Below are 20,701 nucleotides of genomic sequence, written 5' to 3'. Positions count from 1 at the left end.
CACACACACACACACATATATATAAAACATTTATACATACACACGCACACATATACTCCTTCCTCGCTGTGTTACTGCTGTGCTCGCTCTGCCTCTCTTGATCACTCTTAATTCTCCGTGTGGCTTTCCCTGCACTCTCTTTGTCTTTCTTTCTCATTCCCCCCCTCTCCAACCCCGCTCTATCCGCTCTCCTCAGATGTTCCGCTCTGACCACAACTCGCTCGAACTCTCGTGCGCTCCGCCATTTCAAATTGTGAGCACGGAGACGAACTTGGGAATGTGATTTCATTGTTAACGAAATAAAATCTTTTTTTTCTTTCAATTTCTCGCTTTCGTCTTTTAAAAGCAATGTTAGTTGTGTTGAATTCTTCCCGAGTCTGGTATCTTTTCATTTTGTCAACCTTTTTGTTGTTATCAACGCCACGCCGCTACGTTCAAAAATAAATCATCGACCGTTTTTTTTTTTTTTTTTTTTGTCTCTTCGTACACTACAGCTGCATCCACTTTATTTACAATTGATTTCGACTTTCCCTTGTGTACATTTGTATTGTATGTCAGTTTCCTACAAAAAGTTCAACAAAACGAAAACTTTCTTCGGTGTATAGCGCATTTGTGTAAGGAAGAATGTTCTCTCTATCGGTTGTTGGAGAATAGCAAGAAGAGAAAATTCAAATTTATCTTTTGCGAATCGAAAGTTAGAACCGGTCACGCTTTTGTGTGACAGACGTCGTTGATTTTCGTGGATTTCGGACCTCATCAAGGTGAACAGCGAGATACCGTTCTCTCTCTCTCTATGCGGTATCCGTACTGTGTAATAATGTACATACACAATGTATATAATATACAATTTGTATATATACACACATAGAGCTATACGGTCATATATAATACACACACACACACACACGCACACACATATGGACGTGTGCTGCATTATGCGCTTCTCTCTTTCTCCCGGAGCTGTGTCTGGCGCGCGTAGCGTGTGCTCGCTTTCCTTTTTTGTCTCGAGGAGCGGTTACGGCAGTTCGCGATAAGAATGCACCCGTATATTCTCGTTACGAATTAACATACATAGGATGCACACGCAGTTCGACAAACAAGAAACTTCGAGAGGAGGGTAGAAAAAAAAAAAAAAAAAAAAAACAAAAGTTCGTTAAACACGCAAGGAGGTTCCGCTGCCGCTTCGCTCCGCGCGCTGCGCACCTGCGTTGTATATGTTTTTCTCTGTCTCCGTTCTTCTCGTTCTTCCCCTCTCCCTTCCTCACCACCCTACTACCACCCCACCCACTATCCGTGTGCACATCTGATCCTTTTGTCTGCCGATCGAAATGTACATGTGTATACGGGCGTGCGCTCGCGTGTGTTGCGCGCGTATACGTATCTCTGTTTGTATACAAATATCCGTTAAACGTGCACGCGCGCGTGATGTGTGCACGTTTCCGTGCGTGCGCGTATACATATACATATGTATGTGTGCGTAACCTCGTGTGGACACACGCTCGCGTATATCTCTGCCAATAATCGAACCAACGTCAAGATCGGGAGAATCATACGCAGAGCTCCGAGTGGAGTTCAGATAAAAGGTCTCTTAAAAATGCAGAGAAACACGAAGACTGTGCGCGCACACGTATAGAAATAAAAAGGAGAAGAAAGAAAACACGGAGATAAAAGGAGAAGGAAAACAAGTTGTTGGTTTGTAATTAATATCTTGATCGTACAGATTGTCAAGATGTGTGAAATTTATATTTAATATAACACGCGTTGTGCAATTCCAATTGAATTCAAATCGGATGCGAATCAATATATTGATTTTTTTTGCTTTTGATCACATATCTCACACGTGAGATCATTCTCTCTTTGTTTAGTAATACAAAAGTACGTATACGCACGTACACACATATCACGCATCGACGTGTGCTCATACATACCGAAAGGTCGGAAGGATGCGGACGCACTGTCCTGTCATTGCGGCACATACGTATTATGTACATATATACGCGTATATGATACATTCGTAGGCGTTGCGCGCATACCGGACACGCGTTTTCCGTTTTCGTTTCACGTTGTGAGGCGCGTCGTCGGGTTACGTCGTTTGCAACGACGACGACGACGACGACGACGACGTGAAATAGACTTAACTGCGAGATTCGGACAATCGTCTGAGATTGAAATCGATTGTGTGATCGCGCGTCAGTGCTCCGTACACACACACACACACACACACATATGTGTGTGTGAATGAATCTTAAACAATTAACGGTACACATCCGAGTCGTCTCCGATCGAGTATTTAAACCGACCCTTTAAACTCGCACACATGTGACGACCTTCGATCAATTTTGCGTCGTACGTGCGCGCGCTCTCGTACGTACGTTGCGGATTTTCCTCCGTGCCGAATCTTCTGTATTTATTTATATTTACGATCAATAATTGCTACTTAACGATATGATTATTGTTGACTGTTTGATAGTCGAAAAATTATATATCTTTGTTTTTTTTTTTTTTTTTTTAATCTCTATGATATCAGTAATCTCTATGATATCAGTAGGGCCAAAACAAACGTTCAGTAGATTTACACCGCCGTCACGTCAGTCACGTTGGGATTTTTCAGATCGACACAACATGTGCGTTTTCTGTGTAAAAAAAAAAAAAAAACAAACAAACAAAAAAACATAACTACAAAATAAAAACCAAATTGCGTTACAATATAATTAATCCTAGTATTTCGAGTCTTTAAAGTTAAAATGCGCGTCAGGAAATCAACCGTGCTTGCGAGAGACTCGCGTGTATCAATGTTAGACATTAAATAAACCGCCGAGCTGAGACCGAAATGTTTGTAGGTTAAATCGATCAAATATATTTCCGGCGAAAATATGTTTAGATTGTTTTTCTTTAAATTGAAAGTTGGAAAGAGAGAAAAAATAAAAGAAAGAGAGAGAGAGAGAGAGAGAGAGACAAACCTAATCTACTTGGGAATTAAAAATTCGATTTGGGAGAACGTAGATGATCCTCTCGGTTCGTCGCCGATATGCAGGATTTATGTCCGGTCGTTAAATCGCGAATTAAAAACGCACTTTGGACTACGCGACTGAAAAATACATAAGTAACAACAACCGGAGAAGCGGTCGGTGGTCGTTCTGTACGGCGCGCACTTATAAATGCATAGAATTTTTCAATAGACAGACCAGAAAGACCGGTGCACACACGCGGCAGTTTTTTCGAAGATCCGTCGCTGGTTAAGATTTACAATATCGCGTAACTGCAATGTCGTCTTCCTTTCGTTTGTATATATATATATATATATACACATATCGACTCGTTTTTACAGTTAAGAGGAAAATATCGTCGCCTAATGACGCCCGATCATGATAATTTTAATCAGAAAAGCAAACCGCGATAATTTATGTTCTGCGAGTTAAAAAAAAAAAAAAAAAAAAAAAAAAAAAAAAAAAAAAAAAAAAAAAAAAAAAAGACTTACTTCTCGTCTCGCAAGAAACCCAATTTTGCGCGAAATCTAATTCTTGATCTTCTTCGTTATGCGAAAAAAAACCTTTCGAAACTCTCTTTAAAAATATTATTAAAAACCTTGTGCAAAACTGTGTTTTTTTTTTTTTTCTTCGTCAAGTAAGCAACAGGATGTATTAGTCAGAACGCTTGAAGGAGAAAATGCCAGAATGTGTTCGCAAAGAGGTTTTTAATATTTTAAAATCAAAAAAGATGCGTCAGACCCATTTTAAGGTGTCAAAGAAAAGATTCAGGATTAGGGTTAAAAAGGATGAGGGGGCTAGAAAGAGAGAAGGAAAGGTTGGGCTTTCAGCCTTGCATGAGAGCTTAAGAATTCTGATTACACCTTCGCGCGTACCTTGTTGCTCCGCAACGTACAGAGGCTGGTTGGTATAGAGGTCACGGTAAGATGGGGACATATCGGAGGGACATATCGTCCTTTCGTGGAGAATATATATCGTTTTATATAGAGAAACATTTAAGCTCTCTCTGGGAGGGGCGATGATAACCCGCCTCTCTTCTCCACCCCCATTATAGGATTATTATACGACTGCTCAGTGGTAGTGGTATATATTTTTGTGCTTTTGCTTTCTCGCGGAGCGGGCCTGACGTACGTAACGGTGCCCGAGTTTTCGCCGGGATTATCCGCGCGCGAGCTTCGGAAGCTCTAAGAGTTTTCATGAAAAATAGAGTTACCCTCTTGTAACCGCCGATGGACGGAAATTATAGATGCGCGGCATGTGCGCGTCCTTCCTCCTCTCGTCCTTCTTCTTACATTATGAAGAGCAAATTATAAGAGCTACTTCGCGCGTGCGACGAGGACGAGCTGTAACGCGCGACCGAGCTAGGAGCTTGTAATAATTTAGCGGACGATGGATCGCGCGTCTATGGGCGCGTCGATCGTTCGTAAACTTGCCTTGCCTTGCCTTGCCGGCTGCGCCGATCGAACACCCTTGTGTTGCAACGCAACCACGGCGTCTTCCCAACACGCCGCCGAGAACACGACCGTTTTCGATCTGCGAAAAAAACGATAGGTAGGCTAGTCGAAGGTGAGTGTGTGTTTATTTTTGCGAAAAGCGACGACAAAATGCGACGAAACACACACGCTTCAACCACCCGGGACGCTTACCGGGGGTAAGGTGCCGTTTGTTACATTTAATTTTTTTGTCTCGTCGTGCGAGAAAAAAAAGACGAAACCACAAAAGAAACTTCGGAAACGTCATTCTTGATTGTGCCTTTTTTCTTTCTTACAAATACCATTTGTTATATTTTATTTGTGGTTGTCTCGTGTTTATTTAAATAGAACAGTAAAATTGGATTTATTGCATTTAAAAAAAGATAGACGGGGTCAAGATTAAATAGAATAGAGACTATTTTCTGAAACAAATGTACAATAGCGACACGTTTTTTTAGAAAAATTATATATGCGCGACCTTGACGTTTGCGCACATATTGTTCACGAGAGAACAATACAATTCGTACAAGGAAAGAACAATATGGTATACAGAACTATGTATGGTAGAGAGTGAATGTGCGAATTTTGTATCTTTCATATAAGATTTGTATTCTTTTTTTTTTATTTTTTTTTTTTTTCATCACGATATAGCTACACTCCTGGCGCAACGCTTGAAATTACAAAGACATCCGCAAGACTGTATCAACATCGTATCCTAGAATTATTCGAAGCGACGTTTTCCCTTCTCGAAGTCGGCTCTTGCGCCAGTCCACCCTCTCTTCTCTCCCTCGCTTCTTTCAAAGTCTCACCTGTCTCTCTGAAACACACACGTCTCCGGACACGTACACACGCGGAAGAGCGGTTCGGTATTGCACACAATAGCCTTTATAAAGTTTTATTTCAAGAAAAAAATTATCTTAAAGTTCTCTCTTCTATGTTTAAACTTCTCAGTAACTTCTCTGTGGTATTTAATATGTTAATTTAAGATGAAATTTTTGTTTCTTTCTCGTTTTTTTTATGCGAGTTCTTTCATAATTTTTCAAGAATTTTTGTTGCAAATTATTTTCATTTGCATCATTTGCGAAATTAATTTCTGGATTGTCGTCGCAATCCTCGTGTACGTATTCTTTGGAGCGCGCGTGTGCAATTTTTTTTCTTCAATGTGTACTGCGGCATATCTCAGATGCTCGAAGAGAGACCTCTAAATCGAGGTCCAACCCTATAGATTCGCCGCTGGCGAGAGGGAGAAAATAAGAAAGAGAGAGAGAGAGAGAGAGAGAGCGGAATCACTCTAAACCCTTTCGCGCAATAATTTTCCCTTTATATTAAGCCTGCGATCGATCGAACGTGGATCTCTCCGCGATCGCGCGGACCTCCCGGTCTTCTCGTGTGGTTATGGCAACGCGACGGCACGTCTCTCTTCCGAGGACGATGGTGAAGCGGACCCGCAGCATGGGAACCGCATCGACGGTAATACATACGGGCGTCCTGGCATTAGAGCCGCGCACACAACGCGCTCGCTCTCTCTCTATATATATATATATATATATGTATATATAGAGAGATATATATATATATATATATCTATCTCTCCGTCTCTCTTTCCGCTTTACCCTCTTTCGCTCTCCGTTTCTCTTGTGTGTCAACACGCTTCCGACGCCCACAATGAGTGACGCATGCGCTTCGTACGCCTTATCAGTCCCTTGCTCTATCTCCTTCTCTCTCTCTTCCTCTCTCTCTCTCTCTCTCATTCCTTTTCAACATACATACACACTGCCTCATTTTTCCCCTTCCGTTCACGGAATCGTGCAGGATTTGGAATAAATGTTTTTCCAAAGGACGTTTATTACGTATAGTAGATAAAAGGAAGGAACGCGCGGTCTGTATATAGAATAATTCTCATTCATTAACGTTAAGTTCCAATCCCTCACGTTCTTACTTCGAAAGATACGACGAGGAAGTTTTATTACGAAAACGCGACGTTTCGGTGCAATTATATACACTTCAAATTAATAAAGAGATATATATGACACCTAGTTAGCACGTGATTAATAATTTTTCTTTCTTTTTTTTTCCCCCCCTCTATCTCGTTACTTTTTCCCGTTTCCTTCTTTTTGCATTTCCTTATAGCGATTCATCGCGAGATGCGCTCCTGCCTTTTCCAACGAGCGCGAGAGAGCCGCTTTTCTATACCGCCGCAAGTACCCCCTTGCACACTAGTTGGGCGGGCGCCGGAGTTTTCCAATTCACAAGGGTGCATAGACGATGCGGGTCGTCGACACGGTTCCGGTTGCTCTCCGCAACATCCTTCATGTCACTTTTGCCGTGCAAGTTGTCAAGAAAAATTTCAGGTTACGTCGTCGGTCGCGCATACTCTCTTCGCGCTCTGTATGTCGAGAGAGCAACATCGCTCTCTCTCCATCCGTTGATACGGCCCTGTTCTGAAAGCATAAACTTAATCGCTCCCTCTTTCCACTCTCCTCCTTCTCTTCTCTTCGCTTCCCTTCCTTGCCGTTTATCCCTCCTTTTCTCCCAGTGGCGGATTTAGAATTCCCAGGATCCCCGAGAAAAAGAGTGGCTAGACTAGAGATATAGCATCGGTCCCCAATAATTTTTGATCAAACTGACATTTCCAGAAATACAAAAGAAACCGAGATAATTGCCGATATATTATCGTTATTATCAGGAGAGAGAGAAAGAGAGAGAGAGTTTCATTGCTCTCTTACCGCGTCATCGGAAATATATAAAAATGGTTTTCGTGAAAACCGGACCTTCTCCGGGTATCCGGGAGGCGCGGCTTAATCAGTTCTTGCTTATTTCTTTCTCTCTCTCGTCTCTACGTCTCTACGTCTTGACGCTATCGCGTCTCGTTCGAAACGAGAGACACAGTCTTTCCCCTATCTCTTCCGCTCCCATTTGCGCGCACCAATTTTCCAATTGATAAGGGTGCATAGTTGATATATACATGTATACGTATACATACATGCGAAGCAACCCTATTCCCTCGTCCGTGTTCGCTTCCCTCCTCCTCCCGCGCTTTATCTTCCTTCTCTCTCCGTTATCTTTTTTCGCCCCTCTTTTCTCTCTTCTGAGTCTTCCTTCTCATTCGCCTCCCTTCCGCACGCACCTTGTTCAAGTTCAGCGCACGGCTATCGTTTAAAATATTGACAAACGAACCACGTTTCTTCACGTTGCACGAAGACACACAAACGCGCGGAACTGTAAATATATCGCGGTGGGACGACGATTTCACAAGTATCGCGCGGGAGAACGCGCGGTTGTGAACCCTCGTCGTCATCGGCGAACAAAGCGAGACCTCGCGAAACAAACTCCGTGTCCGTATATTGTTGCGCACGTCTTTGTTTCACAATGTCTTGATGTAAAAAAAAAAAAAAATAAAAAATTTCACGCGCGAGATTTTTGCAACAAGTTCGAGATAATTTTTCTTCTTCATTTTCACGGATACACGCGCAAAGATCACATATATATCTCTATATACGCGCGTGACAAATGAAAAACAAAAAGAAAAAAAACTTAAGATACACACTTGCTGTTACACGTTTTACGCGGAATTTTGGTCGTCGATTTTCATCAAGTAATATGTCTTCTCTTTCTCTCTGAAGTTTGAGGAGCGGGAGTTTTTGAGGAGCACTCTCGAGAAATGAAGGAACCTGTGCGAACATCGAGTATTCGTCGACCAGTCGGAAAACTCGGTTATCGATCTCGGGATCTCGGTAAATATACGCAACGTGCGCGCAAACGAAGAACTCGTTTCTGCCGAGCGGCAGAGCGCGCTCGCTCGCTCGCTCGCGCGCGTTACGTAAAATTAACAGTCGCGTTCCGAAACTCACTTTCCCATCTCGGATTTCGAAGAACCGAGCAGAGGGATGAGAGAGTGTAAAAGGGACTTAGGTATCACCATGAAAAAACAAAAAAAAAAAAAAAAGAACAAACACCGTAAAAGATGGAACGCGTTGGGTACAAGCGGCGGAAAAGAAGACGCGTTCTTTTTCGTGCGCGAAGACGAGCTTTTCCTACTGATATCGAATTCGACGAGCGTTGGAAGTGCCGATCGTACCGCCTGGCACATTGCGCCCGAAGGCGCGTCAGAGAGGAGAGGGAAGAGAAAGGGAAGATCCGTTGGCGGGTGAAAAAAAGAGAGAGAGACAGAGAGGGAGGGAGAGAGAGAGAGAGAGAGAGAGAGAGAGAGAGAGAGAGAGAGAGAGAGAGAGAAAAAGAGGGAAGAGCGTTTGAGCTTTGACTCTCTATGTGACGCGCTCGCAGGCAGCTGCGTCGTCGTCGTCGTCGTCGTCGTCTACAAGCGAGCGCGCGCGTGTTGATTTTGGCTTAACTTGGAAGTTATCAGCGTCGTTTAGTGCGCTCGGCCGTGATATCTGGCGTAACGCTCGCCACGACGTGTCGCGCGAGTGGCAGCTTGAGTAAGCGAGCTACGCAGCGCAGACAAAATACCTACCTACCTACCTACGTACCTGTGTGCGACACAAACACACCTTTCTCTTGTGAAATATTAAAAAAGCATTACGAAGATAAAACCAATACAACATTGAACGTAATTACACAATAATGGATGTAATAAGTAACGTGAGAATATTCCGATGTTATCATAATCAGCGGAAAAAAATATGTAAAACCTCGCGGTGAAAAAATCATGTATTTTACGCGTTTCAAAAACTTTAGTTTATAAAATATGTGTCTGTGTAAAAAAAATTTTGTTTTTTCCGAGCACGTTATTAAATTGCATGAATGAGCGAACGAATTTCTCGGAAATGTATTAACGCACACACGGGTGTGAGCGCGTTCGAAGATTCATATCGCGTAAAAATTACAAATAAAAACGCACGGTAATTAATTACACGGTCGATATTGTTCGAATTTTGTTTCGCGCACGTGCGCACAGAGAGTAACACGTTTTTTTTTCTTTTTTTTTTTTTTTTTACGAATTTAAGCGCCGTTGCAACACGCGCAAAACACTCACGAGGGTGAAAAAAGAGAGCGTTTTGTGTTTCTATACCCTCGGATTTCCTCGTGGCGGAAACGCATAAACCATATCGCGCACGAGTTGACGGAATTAAAAAAAAAATGCGCGCGCATGCGTTTCTCGCGCGCGCGCGAGCAGACATACGCGAATACGCGGCCTCCGCTCGAAAGTCGAGTCGCGGCTCTTGTCGAGATTTTTGCTTTTCTCTCCCCTGTCGACGTAGCGGCGCGCGATTATCACTCGGCGTCGATTTGTACAATACGAGTCACGAGAAATCGTGCTGCTCTTCTTCTTTTTTTTTCTTCATCCTCTCTCCCCAAGACAAAAAAAAACAAAACCCATGGAACCTGTGACCGAAACGTCTGTTTATTTAATACTGTATCTCATACACGACCAACTTGTATTTACTGCTCGTATCGGCCCTTTAACTCAATTTAAAAAAAAAACCTATGGAATTTTTACCTGAGATATAGAATAGATATGTCAAACAATGTTTCGACAAAAGCTCCGTTTCTTTATCGTGGTTTTTCCAACGTAATCGCTCGAGAGATAAACGATAGAAGATGATGATTTTGGCGTGCACACGTAGTCGAATCGGACGAGAATCTAATCTCTCGTCGTAGAAAACGATAGCGATTTCGACCGTCGTTTGTGTGGATCTTCAGCGATATCCTTCGCGCACGGACGTCGCGGCGTGTTTACTCGAGTTCCTCAGGGCTGTGTCAGCAGATTCCCCGGAGCGCGTAGACCGGTGTGGGTGCGGCCTCTGTGGGAAGAAGGGACTTCGCTCTCTCTCTCTCTCTCTCTCTCTCTCTTTTGCCGAACTCACAAGCCGGAGCAGCGCGTTCTCTCTTTCGGAGAGTGGATCCTGTATTTTTTTTTCTCTTCTTCTCCGTTCGACGGGGTCCCTTCATCGCGCGCTCACGGCATCAGCACTCCCTCTCGTAGGATCGCCCCTATCTTCCTTCCTCTCTGTTACCCTTGGCGATATTAAGCCCCGTAGCGTTCAGGAACGTACGTTTATGAGGACGGGATGAATTTCAATGATGACGGGGGCGGGGAGGGGGAAGATTTTTTGACGATGCAATTTTTTTAATCGGAGAATATTAACTTTGAAAAGAGATCGTCCGCGCTTTTGATCGCGCGTCAGAGATTACCGACGATAATCTGCGCCATTAATTCAATTTATGATTAACCAGCGCAATATATGCGCGCTTTATAGGGTTTCGCACTTGGAAAATGTGCGCGCGCGCGCGCGTCTGATAGCGGAGCGAATTGTGTAGCACATCTGTGTTATTTACGTCAGCGATGGGAACTATATATCGCATGTTGATGCATTTTGGTAATAACTCGGACATGAGAGTTAGTAGTGTCTGTTCTAATTGTTGTATGCGTCGCTGTGACCGCCAGTTTCGACTGGTGTAATATCATTTTGTGCGCGCGCACACATGCACGCACACACACACACACACAGAGTATTCTAGTTTCTAGCAATGAATTCGCAATGAATGACAAATATGACAATTATAAATTGCATTAAATATATCACAGTATCCTCTCACTATTCTTCCCTGGTAAAAAGATAACGCGTAGCGCGAAGATAAACGTGAATTTTAAAAATTGAATAATTTGCGCAATTGATAAATTTTCCACAAGAAACGAATTTGATTTGAATTTTTTTTACGACTTTTTGGTCTCTCAAACGATTTGAGATATTTTTTAACACAAATATTTATTTGCGATCTGATTTTTGTTTCACGATTGATTCAAATGTATTTAATGCGCATACGCAGTCGCGCGTACAAAAAATCAAAGAAACGTTTCTTGTGTTTCGCACCTCTCTCTCTCTCTCTCTCTCTCTCTCTCTGAGCGAGACAGATGAAGAATACTCTTGCTTCAGTTGCAACGTCGGGCACTTGACGCGGCGCGTCCGCACCTGCGACAGATACCTCCCCTTCGTGCAGAGGCAATGATAGTTTCCCCCACGTTGCGGCCGGTCGCCCCACCACGTCGCTCGAGTCGCGTTTCCGAGTCCTGTTCATTTCTCAGTTCGGCTCAGTTCGTGGTGCGCTGTTGTTGGATCGGGTGTCGCGTCTCGCGTTGCGGAGACGCGTTTCGTCTACTCGCCGCCGCTCCTGAAGTCGCGAGCGAGCGCGCATGATACGGCGCGATAGAGAGACAGGAAAAGAGTGAGAGCGAGTGTGTATATCAGCGCGGGGTATATAAGAGCGCGCGCGCGCGCGCGTGTGTGCGTGCGTGAGAGTGCGTGTTTCGTACGCTCAGTCGGTGTGTCGTACTACGTTGCGCGTGTCTGACGAGAGTCTTCCCGATATCGCGGTGGCTTCTGCTCTCGCGCTTCGACGTTCTCCGTTCTCGTGTTTGATCACACATACACGCACACGCGTGCACAACCACGACGTGGAGGCATGACGGCAACGCGGGAGTGTTACCCCATACGGTAGGACAAATCTATACATCCCGTGTGTCTCTCTTTCTTTATGATAGCGATAGAGATGACGACGTCGTCGACGACTACGACGACTACGACGATGACTAAACGACGGGGGTACGACGAACGGGTAACGACGAGGACGGGCGAGCATTGGGCGGAGACTAAAGACTCGCTCACAGCGACTTTACACGACCTCGGTACCAAGTGCGTGAGTGTAACTCCGGTGAAACCGTCAGCGCGACGACGATTACGAAGACGACGACGACGACGACGACAACGACGGCGACGGCAGCAGCAGCAGCAGCAGCAGCACAACTTGGCCACAATTGTTTTGCCCGAATCGATACGCCCTCCGGCGGCAGCGGGTATTTCGCATGCCGCGGAAAACGACGGGATTTTCGTATATGATTTTCGGTGACCGTGCAAATCGAAATCATGTTTATATACACGTTCGTATCCTCTCGTATCGACGTACACAATCCCGTTGCTTCTCCCGTTCTTCCGGTCTATCCGGCGCGTTTCGAGGTTCCGCTCGATCGTACACATACACACGCGCGCACGCACACACATACACTCGTGACGGCCCCTGTCATCGTCATCGCGGACTTCGTCTTTGTCGTCGTCGTCGTCGTCGTCGTCATTATCGTCATTGTCGTCGTTGTTGGTCATCGACGTCGTCGCGCGGCGCCGCTCGCGATAACCGAGTGTGCCAAGGAGCACTCTTTTTTTCTTGTCGGCGACGTAGTTCCGCAGCTGTTTTTCTCGGCGCAGCCAACGTTTCGTCGTACATACTCCGTGCTCCGCAGTATTCAGACGTAACACTTGCGTTTTGCTTAAACGAGTACACACGGTGCCTTCCCCCGCGCGCAGCAACGATTCCTCCCGCACACCCTTGATAAGAAATGTCCAATCGAACATGTGCCGGACATTTGTTTAAATAAATATTAGATGTGCGCGTATATCAACAATTCTTGATTGTTTCAAGTATCTTTCAAAATATGTTTTTATCAAAATAGTTTTTCTGACTTTACGTACGTAAAGTTAGTTAACTTTAATTAATAATGAAGAAGAATAAGAATATTAGTTAACTTTGTTGTGTGATTATTTAACGCGAATATTCGGCACTTGTGTTCGGTCATCGGGACACTTGCGTTTCGTGTGATTTTCTCGCGTTTTTTTTTTGAGCACAATTCCCCTATGTCCGAAATATACATAAACATAAGAAAAGTGTTTAGCAAAAACCTTAGGCGATTTCGAATGTAAGCTGCGCGCGAACAAGAACGCAAATAAATGTCTGCGTGTTTATTACGTACGACGTGAAATTTTCAACGAGTTAAATTTCGCGATGTGATTATAATTCGCACTCAATCCACGCGTTTCGTTAGGATTTCGAAGAATTTTAATAGGAAAAAAAAAAAAAATTGGAAATGAATTTTTAGTGTACAGTAAATATTATTTTAATGAAACAAACTATCTTTTATATATAGATGTTTCAATGATTGATACTTGACTAAACAAAGTGATTACCGTCAAAATCCAACGTAATAGTATTTAAATTGCCGCTCAATATATAACATTCTTTTATTTTCAAGATCACCGTTTTTTTCTTCACGTTCTGCGTACGGAGTACGCAATTTTTTTTTTTATGAAGTATGACGTCTCACGTTTTGTATTCAAGTTTTATATGATGACACGCAATATAGATACGTGTGTAAATGTGCAATTTACACACACACACACACATATATATTGTGCGATATCTCTAATTGTATATTTACATACACACATCTACATTGTGTGTTTTAAAAGAAATAGTTCTACAATTAAAGATAAAAAAAAAAAAAAAAACTAGTTTAACTTTTTAGGCATATTTGCTATTTTGCCAGACCAACTTTCTCAGATGTATGAGAAAATTTTATTAAAATCACGTGTTAAATCTTGTTAAGTTGGCGCTCCACAATTGAATTTTCACGGTTCCGACTAGAGTTTTCAGTTTATTTTTGAGAGACACTAAAAGTTGCCTGTAGTAAGTTTGTAGAAAGAATATTTTTTCCGCTATGTAAAATTAAAAAAAAAAAAAAAAAAATGACAATACTACCGTAAGGTTTGTTATTTTGCATGTGTCACTCTATAAGTCATGTCCAATACATGTATGTCTTATGTACAACGTTTATGCTCTGCTGGCGATACATTTCAGTTATCGCCAGTTATCTTCTTGTTGTTTAACAAGAAGATATCCGAAGGACTTTTATATATATATATATATATACATATGTATTCGTTTTACAGTCGCGCGAGATTGATTTTGGTCAACCTCTCGAACCTCTTTTTGATCGCGCGTCTTGTTTGTTATGTAACTATAACTTGTAAGTAGACTGCGCGATTACATACAATTCATTGTATTTAGGTAAAACACATGGTTTCTTGAACCAACTTGGATGGGGGTAGAGATAAAACCAGGAGTGAGAGACAAGTTACGGGAAAAAAAAAAGAACATGGTATTTTAAACGCATAAATGCAAGAGTCTCATCATTTAGAAAACTGTACGTACACTCTCACGCATCGCACAAGCTTTGCTTGAATCGATGCCGTGTAAAGTGTATATATACACGCTGTTACATTGTCCGCCGCGAATGAAATATTTACGTGTCGCGACATGGCGAACACGGGATAACTCTCGGAACTCTCATCATCTTCTTCGTAATTTTTTTCCTCCCCCCCTCTCACGCGCTACGACTTGCTGCTCTCGACACACATTCGTTGCGATAAATAACGTACGAAAACGTTGAACGTTAACGCATGTGCGTTCTTAATTAATTGTGTGAAAGTTGCGCTACATTTTAATGCGAATACGGGGTTTTTTTTTCTTTCAAAGCAACAGTCACTTCTTCAATTGTGTGTTGAAAACCGATCTCCCCGGGTTTTGCGATATTGAATTTAGGTTAGGTTGTTCGGGGATAAAGGTAGGACACACACGCGCACACGTACGTATATATGGTTGGCGCCGCGATATCGCGACAGGCAAACGATCTATGAGAAAAGTTTCCTCTAGACGTGTAAACACTATGTAAATGTTAAACCGACGCTCGCTTGATCCGCAATGTAGAAGAGAGGAGGAAGATTGTCTTCGAGGTTTCGACATTGAACGCACATGTATATTCAAACCGAGAGCTCTTCGCTCTTCGTCGCTCCTCTCGGACGCTTTAATATATTCTTCATTCTACACACGATAAATAAATAGAATAAGTGACTCGGTTTGTATGTGATCGACTCACCGTCTGACGTCGATCACATACAAACATTCGTCAGCTCACATTTGTATTATCACGTACGGTCAGCGTGATAATGTAAATGTGTCCCAAACTAGGCGGCTGTTACATGTCGCACGGCACGTAGCTTAAAAATACAGAGTCGCAAAATTACGGAAAATTTAACTCCCGACTTATTACGCGCTAGAGGTGGTTTTCACGAACATCAGTCAGAGTCAACATTGACGTTTAAGTAAAATTCCCCCGTCTTCCTGGGGATTTTTTTTTTTTTGTTTTTTTATTGCTCTAATTGAAACCTACTTTTGAGAACGATCCTCATGTAGTATTAACCTTAATGAAGACCGTTTCGAAAAACCTTTCCTTTTGTTTTTTTTGTGATACTCTAAAAGTAAACCTTACTCTAAAAGTAAACCTTTGGATCGAATGCGGTTTTTGTGCGGATTTTAAAACGGCAAAACAACTTTGCAACTATTCTGGAATCTCTCAACTGTCTACGAATGTTGTTTTGTCTAATGAGAAAACAGTTTTATATGATTTTTTGTTTGCGATTGATTTTTACGACGATTTTTTTTTTTTAAGAGAGTTTGGAAAAGCGCCAGACAAAAAAGACTCAAAGATTCAGAGTTTGCGGATGAACATCTTGTTTCTTCGGCTAAAAACTGTTTTTCTGATCCTGAAAGATGGATTCGCAAAAACAGAGTTCCAAAGAGACGGAAAATATCATCAGAATATATACAATGTGTATGCGTTATATTGTTTTTTAACCGCTACGGGTACTTTGCGTTTCCCGGTTTTCTCCGTTTCTTTGTCAGACTTACATGGTCGATTCACGGTGTGGCCCTTCCGGCCAGAGAAACACGATATTGTCGCGATAAACAACGTTTTCTCTTTCGTTCTTTTCCTCGAACGCAACATCGTATAGCAACATTATCGCATCCGCAATTGTGCACGCTTTTTTTGTTTTTTTTCTCACGGCACTTGATTTTCGGGGACGCGGAAGAAAAAAACTAGTTTCGGAAATTGCTGAGAATTTTTTTTTTTTTTTAATACTTCGAATAAAAACTTAGCTTGCGGTATTCCGAGATATTGCATATTTATACGGCGAAACGTGAATAGCTAAGCATTTCATTAGAACGCGAGAAAACGGAACGATACGTCATCATCTTCTCGTAAACATCGCGATCCGTTGGAAACTCGTCTCGCGCGTATCAATGATTCTTTAAAGTAAAAAAGAAAAAAAAAAAAAAAAAATAAAACTAACGAGACACACACACGGCTGTGAACTCTGATGACGTCGATAATTGCCGGCTGAAAAATCTCTAACGTTCTCTTCGTGCACATAAAAAACGACATAAAACGACATAAAAAAACTCGAATGCGTTTAACGTTAGGCAACGACATTCACTACCCAGAAAGACGATTTGTGCCTTCATCCCTGGAACGCGCAGACCTAGAATATTGTTCGCCAGACGTGGCATATGTTCGTAGAAGTCTGGCGGCGAAGGGAGCAGGTGGTGGTCGAAGAAGACAGGTATTTGCGGGTCTTTCAGGGAGAGTCCTATTGCCCCGGGAGGGAATGGCGATTAATGTGTGCCCTTGGTTGCGATGTACGCGCCGCCGGCTGAACTAGACCCAAAAATAGCTCCTGGGGTAGGAATTTCATAGCGCACAATGACTCGAGCTCGAATTCGGGTCTTTAACCCGGGATTTTTTTCTTTTTTCGGGTTTCACTTTATAGAGAACCTTTATAATCACTTGTATCTTCCGAAAAGCGGGGGTGAACACGCACAGCGGGAAGAAAGAGAGGGAAGAGAATTTGACGTGGTGTCGTGTGCGTTCTGTATCTTCGCGTCTCTCTGTATAATGCGCGTGACAAAGACGGCGGCGATCGTTTCCGACGTCTCGCGCACCAATTGATGAAGAGTAAATAAGACGACTAATGACACACGAGAGTGCACACTCTCTCTTTCGTCACCAACGGGAATGATAATTCATCTTTGTACTGTTCCACGCGTGCGACATGACGTTCGACATTGTGTCGCGCACCGCGACTTATCGCATTTGCCGTGACGTGTTTATACCGCGCTGATAATGACGGAGTATACGACACTCGTGTGAATCAATCTCGACGCGATTGCGAAGAAATGTTTTTCTGTGAGAAACAACGCAGCCTTGAAAAAGACAGAGAAAGAATCGTCTTCGCGAGAAGTTGGTTTGTGTTTAAGCTCGCGACTTAGTTTCAATAGAATTCAGGTCTTGAGGTCTCGAGTTAGTACGTTGCGGGATGTTGCTTAACCCTATCCTAAGTAAAACGTTTTTGTCGTTTAGATACGTATCCTGTAAATCTCCTGGACATTTTATGTCTGACGCGATTGTTTTAGCGGTTAAAACGCGTTGCACACAAATTCTATATAAACATTCAACTCGGGCTTTATTCAACAATCTATTTTAAGAAGAACACGTTAGTTTTGATTTACGCTTTTTTTTTTTTTTTTTTTTTTTAGAAATTCTTCCACTAAGTAGTTAATAAGATTTTTTAATTTTCAAGAATCGCTCGTACATCAATGTCCAAGATTTGCAGGATTAGAATTAATATTAATTTTTATTATTTAAATAATTAACAAATTTTCATTCTTCAATGTCACAAAATTATTTTAAATTATTTTAATTTATTAACATGTGATAAACAGATGATAATCTTTTAGCGAAGTTTATATTGCTCTTTGTCGTTAAGTCACATGTGTTGTGTGCGCAAATTGCGCAGTTTAACATGATTGGTTTCTCGAAGATCGAAAATACGTATTGAGATTTGTTTTCTTATTATTGTTGTGATCTCAACATTTGATTTTATATACACGATCGTTTTATACACGATCGTGCGCTAATCGCTTCGAGAAAGCGTTGTTTGGCGGTTCCGTCTCTCTGGTTGCGGATGAGCAACGCGATTTACCATAGCCATTGCTTATATAGCAAGTCTCGCGCACAATCATGGAATGCACGACGCAATTGTTGTTGTTGAAGCACTTTCGCTCTCACGAACGAACCCGTCGGCCAGCCGCGGAAACCGTGATGTTGAGGCAAAACCGGGAAAGCTCTCGCGAACCGATCTGTGCGCGCGTTATGAAAATCGAGAAAGTTGCATCGGTATATATTGAATCGGAATATCGCATTTGTCGCTATCGCGAGAACAACAACGTGACAAACAGCGCGCACAAGTTTTCCGGCTGCTTCTTTTCTCAACGTGTGTGTAACGTGAGATAAACATCAATTAAATAAAATATCAAACTAGATATTCTACTTAGAAAATAATTCTTTAAACACACATTAAACGTACGCGTTAAATGATATTGCGATAACTATAGTTCGAAAATATTTAATACGCGTAATAAATAAGCATTAGAGTCAACCGCGGTTGACGCACGCAAAGCAATTATAATTAGTTTTTATTTAAAAAAAAAACTAATTGTAATTAGCAATTATAGTTTTTTTTTTTTTTTTTTTTATATTAACTCTGTCGTAAAATCGATCGAATGATTTGTGTATTAATTCTGCGAGTTTCACATATATATATATATATTTTTCCGCGCTTTCTCATTCAGTATATCATGTGGGGGAACACAACGTTCTCCTCATGTAGAAAGGCGGATTCTTCGGATTTGCGAAACTTTTCATGGAAACGCCTCTCAGGACGGATGTGGACAATTGTATTTTTTCGCGTAGAAACACGAGGGACACCCACCCCATAGGGTGACCATCTTTCTGTCTCTTTCTTTTGATCTCTTTCTCGTTCTCCGCCTCTCCTTCTTTCTTTTTTTCTCTCCCCTTCTCTTTCTCGCAGCCTACAATATCTAACTATCTTCCCCTGTCAGCCGCCATTGTGGGTAGGTACACAGGTACAGCTGCGAAGATGCTTGCTCTCCAAGTTCCTGAAGTATCTGAAGCACGACGGCTGACAAGCCGAGTGAAGTAGATTTTGTCTCATCGTTTGGCGCGTTTTATTTGGAAAATAACAGGACACCGTCGATATGGTTCTCGATTGTTGCGAAATTTTTCGCAGGATTAAACGACGTCGCGTTCTCGTGCGCATTTCTCGTCGCGCGATATTTCAACAATACACATCAAAAAAAGTCAACGAGAAAATAAACTTATTCACTTCATTTGCTTAAAAAAAAAAAACTTGCTTTAAACAAACTTTTTAATTTTAACTTTATTATTTATAATTGCGTCTACTCTCTTGGCAAAATTTAAGTTTTTTTTTTTTCTTACCGAGCTCGTAATCTCTCTCTTTTGTGACGCTCGATTCTCGACGACTAAATTACAATTTGTTGTCAACAACTTTTGCAATTTTCGACCGAAGATGCGGTTTACTTCGCGCGATTTTCTTTGTTGAAAATTTGTGATCAGTCGCATTGCAGGGGCGTCACATATTACTCGATCGACCCCGTAAACACATCGCGAACGTGTGTAAGTCGCGCAGCACAGCCGGGAGATAAAGTTAAAGATGTTGGATGTACACGTGTGCGTCACGGTCCTCCGAGATTCGTTCTAACTCCGAAAAGCTAGTTATCCATCTGTCGTTTCCCAGCGGCATTCGAGAGTCTTCTTCTCTCGTAGAGTTACCCTAATCATATGTTCGGAAGACGAAACTACTATTACTGTTTTTTTCTTTTTTTTTTAATCTCGATGTTCGCGCAACTTTGTATTTTCGTAAATTCACGTGATCGTCGTGAATCAACGACAGATAAATCGAAATGTCTCAAGTCTCCGATTCATACAAAGTTAAAGATCGCAAAACGAAGATTGTGTGAAACGCGGAAAATCGGTTTTCTGCCAAGATTCGGTCAATCGCTCAATTGGTTCATTTTCTCTGCGTCTGCTACCTGAGTTCGTATTACGGTAGACAGCCCCCTTACCTGTTTGTCGCGTTGTCGATATAAATGTCGAAAAACTTGATTTTTTTTTTTGTGTCGAATGAGAGAAACAAGAAGAGAGAGATGTCGTATTCGATAATGTTAAATTTGTTACTGTATTATATCTCGTTGTTTCTCGGAAGAAATAACATTTTTTTGTTCTCATCAAAAAAAGTTATCTGAATAATGCAACATTTATGAAGTTATTTTAAATAGTGATAAATATTCACGATTTTTTATAACACACTTTTTATAATAAACTTTAATCTCCCGAACCGTTTTTTTGTTGGCATCGTAAAAGCGAATAATTGATCTGACGCACTTTATTTCGAATATTAAAGATCTTTTTCACAAATACCGGCATCTTCTTCTTTCAAGTCTATCAACATGTTCTGTTGTTTGTTCAAAAAATAATTTTACATAATTCAAAAAATAATTTTACATAATTCAATGAGTTTTGAAGATAGTTTCGAAAGATGCTAGACAAAAAAGAGATCTCTGTAGAATTAACTTTTCGCGGACATACATGGGTCTCCTAGACCCACTCAAAAATTACACCTGACGTTTCTAGTAAAACTTAGTTTTTTTTTTATATCTTTGAAACTATTAGAT

At 41.8% G+C, this 20,701-nt stretch overlaps 1 protein-coding gene across 2 annotated transcripts in view; it reads left to right on the top strand.

The window, feature by feature from the left end:
• The first annotated feature begins 11,526 nt into the window (after positions 1-11,526).
• Positions 11,527-20,701, top strand: part of LOC109852560 (RING finger protein 44) — a 30,689-nt gene continuing 21,514 nt past the window's right edge. Inside the window, exon 1 of one of the 2 annotated variants that reach the window (XM_020423816.1) lies at positions 11,527-11,916. In XM_020423816.1, coding sequence (XP_020279405.1) covers positions 11,885-11,916 — 32 coding nt within the window. In that variant the 5' untranslated portion in view covers positions 11,527-11,884. Of the gene's footprint in view, positions 11,917-12,301; positions 12,360-20,701 lie in introns of those variants that run through there. The other variant, XM_020423817.1, reaches the window with a different exon arrangement.

The sequence above is a fragment of the Pseudomyrmex gracilis genome, unplaced genomic scaffold (genome assembly GCF_002006095.1).
Source record: "Pseudomyrmex gracilis isolate BER0280 unplaced genomic scaffold, ASM200609v1 scaffold_31, whole genome shotgun sequence".
In the NCBI taxonomy this organism is placed as follows: domain Eukaryota; kingdom Metazoa; phylum Arthropoda; class Insecta; order Hymenoptera; family Formicidae; genus Pseudomyrmex; species Pseudomyrmex gracilis.
The sequence above is the reverse complement of the archived record's forward strand: the minus strand, read 5'-3'. Positions and strand labels throughout refer to the sequence as shown.